The sequence below is a fragment of the Montipora capricornis genome, chromosome 7 (assembly GCF_036669925.1).
Source record: "Montipora capricornis isolate CH-2021 chromosome 7, ASM3666992v2, whole genome shotgun sequence".
Lineage (NCBI taxonomy): Eukaryota > Metazoa > Cnidaria > Anthozoa > Scleractinia > Acroporidae > Montipora > Montipora capricornis.
Window position 1 is genome coordinate 29,349,775 of NC_090889.1, and position 4,929 is coordinate 29,354,703.

General features: G+C 42.1%; 1 protein-coding gene across 1 annotated transcript in view; it reads left to right on the top strand.

The window, feature by feature from the left end:
* LOC138056833 (constitutive coactivator of PPAR-gamma-like protein 1 homolog) overlaps window positions 1-4,253 on the top strand; it is a 16,987-nt gene extending 12,734 nt beyond the window's left edge. The window contains exon 7 of the mRNA XM_068902745.1: window positions 1,755-4,253. Within this exon, the coding sequence (XP_068758846.1) occupies window positions 1,755-2,810 (1,056 nt within the window). The 3' untranslated portion in view covers window positions 2,811-4,253. The remainder of the gene's footprint in view (window positions 1-1,754) is intronic.
* The last annotated feature ends 676 nt before the right edge of the window (window positions 4,254-4,929 follow it).

Below are 4,929 nucleotides of genomic sequence, written 5' to 3' on the forward strand. Positions count from 1 at the left end.
GTACTTGTATGAGTGTTTTTCTTAGCCCTTTCTTGTAGAAGTAATGGCTTGAAAAATCAAGGTTCTTGGCCAAAGCGAACTTCGTCTATTAAAAGTACACCTTGATTTTCACCAACCATCTTCTTCAAGCAGTAAACGTTTGGTTTTCAAAAGTGGCTGCCTGTGACCAAGCTTTCGTTTTCGGTTTGCAATACCTCAACTATCTGTATATGCAACTACAACAAATTCTGTCTATACACCTGCGACAACAATACAGCTGTATAACAACTACGGCTACAGAAACCACAACCAAAATCACCATATCTACCACTAGAGCGACTTCAACTACAAACACTGTCACCATCACTATCACTAAAACAACACTCGCAAGCATAGCGCTGTTCAACTTTTACTACTGGGCACCACAGTCAGTCATCGGCAACTTACGCGTTATATGTTAAGAAATTGTAATTTATCCTATGGGGGTCGCTTCGTCACCACTAAATTACTGACAACAGTATCTTGACCTTATTTTCTTTAAAATGCCTTTCTGGGCATATAGAACTATCTCGTGAGTTCAACTATTTCTCTTTTCGTGAGGGTCAAATGCGCCGTGCCTGCTCGGGATTGCATTTTAAGACAAATCCGTTTTGGGCTCGATTACCAGCCGCTGTTTTGGGAAATGAGCCAGCGCTCACTCCCGGAATCACTTCTCGGGGAGGATTTGCCCTTGTCACACGGCAGCCATATTGTCCCGGGGGACCAAAAAAGCTTTGTTTTACCACGCCACGCCTCACCCCCATGGTTTCCACTGCGAAGCTTGGCGTGGTAAAACAAAGCTCGTTTGGTCTCCCGGGACAATATGGCCGCCGTGTGACAAGGGCGAATACCCAAACTCTACTGAGCGGCGGAAATACGCTTAATATGTTTTTCGTGACAATTCCTTTAATAGAGTAATCTTATTATGAAACAGCTTACCTAGGGATATCAAGGAATCAGAGGCTCTTGGCTCTTTTCAACGTAAACTTAAGTCGCTTTATTTTAATAGACTTCGTAATGTTTTTGATGGCGATCATTTTCGTTCATTTAAAGTACTCTGTCCTAAATGTCGCCGTGTAAATATTTTTTCTGCCTGTACGTTCTAGTGGTTTTCGTTATTATATTTCAAGCGTTGTATTTAGTATATAATTTAGGTACATTTTAGATCATAATTTGTAATTTGATTTGTATCGTCACTGAGGTAAGGGGAGGGTTTGCGATATTTTAGGGGGTTGGGTTCGGTGTTTACCTAAACCTAGCAGGGGACATTATGTCCTATTGTTTAGCACCTGCACTGTGTACAAATCCTGAAATAAATAAAAACCGTTAACGCAACCACCACACCTCCTCTGCAACAACTACAACTAAACAATTACACTCACAATAAAGCACCTACAACTGAACAATGACAACTGTACAACTGCAGCATCTTGCACCACAACTATCACCTTATCGACTAGTACATTTGCAACAACCTGAAAATTGCCAACTTGTTGGGAAATGTTTGAAGCAAAGCACACCGTTACAGAGTGCTGATCGGCAAGACGTTTTCCTTTTTATCTAGTTTTACAGTTTTAATCGTGGAATATAACATTCTGCTTTCTTTTTTTTTTTTTGGCTGTCGTTTAATTTCGTGGTTGTCGTGCAACCGCCTCGTTTAGAAACGTCCTGCGGAAACAGACAACAATAACCTTATCATAGTCTGTGAAACTTAGAGTTTTCTTGTTTCTTATCAGGCGGGGCGAGTGGAAAAGCTTCAGCGTATGAGATGGTGCATTACGGAAGGCATGCAAGCAGACTTGACTTCCCCCGGTGTGCCCACTAACATGGTTCCGAGATTCCCTGGACAACATGGTGATGGGTTACTACCTACCCCTGTTCACTTCCCCTTTGGCCCAGTGCCGCCGGCGCTGCAGAGTGTCACATTACCTAATGCTGCGTTCTTTCCAGCCGGAGCCAACATACCGCAGATGCAAGGCAGAGGAATGAATGCCAGGCGAGGTCGAGGTCCAAGCAGCCGACAGCCTGTGTCGGGATTAGGTGGCCAGTTAGAGGTGGCTGGAGTACCTATTGCACGTTGGGGCGGTAACAAAGCTGGGCGTGGCTACAGCGACAAAGAGCGTATTGTTGTTGGAGGGCCTTCCAGTGTTGAGATGGGGCGACCTAATAGGCGTGGCCGGGGATATTTTCCACGGGGTAGGCGTGGTGTGAATACCACTGTTCGAAACGTTTCTTGGGCAATTGATGTGGATAAAGATTACGATAGAAGTATCGGCTATGTCGAGCAACCGGTGAAGCCGAGGAAGAAATCTACAAACATCAGTCAAGTACGCGAAGGTGGCGATGGCGGTAATGATATTCCCATGTTAGCGCGAGGACGCGGTGATGGCGCCAATGACACGGAAAGCCTTGCTGGTGATGGTCTTGGTGTTGGCATGCCACTTCAAGGAGGGATGCTCCCCCATGCATTGCCGGGCCAGATGATCCCCATGCCACAGACACCACCAGTCCAGTTCAATGGACAAACATACGGCCTGCAGCCCACACCAGATGTTCCCCATATACCAGTCCCATCCGGTCTTGACAAGGCACCAGGAAGCCAAGTCCCAGTTATCTTAACCAAACCCGGTGATATGGTACCCACTGGGATGGCACGGGGGCGTGGCGTAAGCATTGGCATGGGAGGGGAAGGACCTCCCTATCACATGCCCATGGAAATTGTTGATGCCGGTAGTAAAGGGAGGGGATGGTGGTGGGAAAAACAACAGCAGCAACCACAGCCACAATCGTGATTTTTACAACTGCCACAAAATGGTTTGTTTACCATCTTTAACACTGTTTGTGTAAATTCTACCTTATCGCTCGTTTTTCCGGTCTCCTCTTGCCAAAAACCGTCTGTTATTTAAGTCCTGGACTGTTTATATCTCATGGCCGAGAAACTATTCAAAAATATGCCATAATAATCCGCTATGTTTCAGGATAGTCTCGCTTTCTGGAAATTCGCATAGTTTTTGTTCTCATGACTTGCGTGACGAAAAAGAATTACGCCGTAAGGACACCAGGCCTGTTTTCGAAATAGCACTCCGACTTAAACTGTGAGGAAAAATAGGATTTTGTTTAATATTCGGAAAACTTTATGCTATATTCACTCGCCAATAGAACGAAATGGGCAAGACACTTTCCTCGTAAATCTTGAAGGCTTTTTCTTTTTATCTTTTGTCGTCCGTTTTATGAAATTTATTAAAATCATGTGCAGGTTTTCTCTGTTTAAAGCGTTAAATTACGGAAGTATAAGAGTGGAAGTTACAAGAAAGCCAAGAATGTTAATGGGCATACATTATTTGTTAACCCAAGCCTTTACTTTATTTAAGGCAGGCACAAGCTGTTCTTGGCAAATTATGAAAATTAAATTTGAAATACTCTTCTCTAGTAAGGGATACATAGCTCCGTGAGAGGGTTATTTTTTTGCTCTTTTTCCAGCGTTTTCGCTCAATTAACATTGAGCAGGGTGATTTCAGCTCGAAAAAGTTCGAACAATTATTGTAACATTTGCATTTGGTTTATGGGAAAAGAAGTCAATTTAAATTTGATATCATCAAAGGATTTTACAAGTTGCACCTTGGTAACATCCTATTTCGCTTTCATCTGATTCGTTAAGGATTTCATTACAATATGTGAGGAAAATTTTTTTTCCTTTAAGAGTGCTAAGCAATGCTTGATTAAAACGGTTCTTGCCGCCAACCTACGTCGAGTATGGATGGGTTTTAAGTGACCTGAAGTCATTTTTCACTTAATTTCAGATGAATATCTCGAAATGTCTTCACTGGCTCATTCAGTGACTTTTGTCACGCGTGACGTAGTTTGACTGCAAGTGACATGGCTTTTGAGTTTCGTTACTTTCATCCATTGGTTTTCAGTTGAGTCTCGAAGGCAAGATTGCGATTGGTTTGATTTTTCATGTACGTGATTGGACACAAAATTTCGCATTTTTCACTCACCCAATCAGACGTACTTTGTTCGCTGGCGTTATGCCCCGATTTGTTGGGTTCTGACAGAGGCATTGAATTTAATTTTCTTGGGTTTTGAAACTCAGCTGAAAACTTGTCAATATAATTATCGTTTTTGAGCAAGAAAGTTCGAATATAACAATTTGAAAAAGCACTTTGGTAATTGTCAGATTAAAGTTAATGAGCAGTCTTTCCAATAAATGCTGCTTGTCAGCTTTCTTTATATGATAACACGTGTAACGTTTGTTTTTATGTTCCCCCCCCCGTCTTTATTTGTTTAATTACTGGTTGAATTTTTTTGCCGGGGCTAACATTCTCGAAAAAGACTCTGTTTAACTTGTTGATTTCCTGCCTGAGGATCTTCACCACAATAAATCTCGTTCAAAGGTGATTAGTTGGTTGTGTTTTCCGGTCAATGTGTTCGTTTGTAAGCAGGCCTCATTTCCAGACTGCATTTTTGGTCAACCGTGAAAAAGTATACTAAAGTCGGCCATAGTAAAGGCTGCCTTAGACTTGATTACGTCGTTTCAATTTTCTGTTTTCCCTGTTCTCCAGTAGAAGAAAGTGTACTTTCTTCATACTTCCAAATTGTTCCCACCGCCAAGAAATTGTAACGGTGATGAAAGATTTCACTTTTTTTGGAGAAATGAAATGCATAATGTAGAATTGATCACACGTGCAAAGCGTGCAGAGGACATGTAATTGTTGATTGCTCATTAGCTGCGCCCTTTTAATTAGTGACGATTGTTATTTGCATGTTTTCTTTATTTGCCAACGCTTTCTTGTTTACTGAAGTTAATGTGTCAAGGCCTTTTCATCGTTTCTGCTTTAAATGCTATATATTCTGAGTCGCAAGCTGGCTTTTGACATCATCCTGTCTGGATGAATCATTCTTTTCTTCATA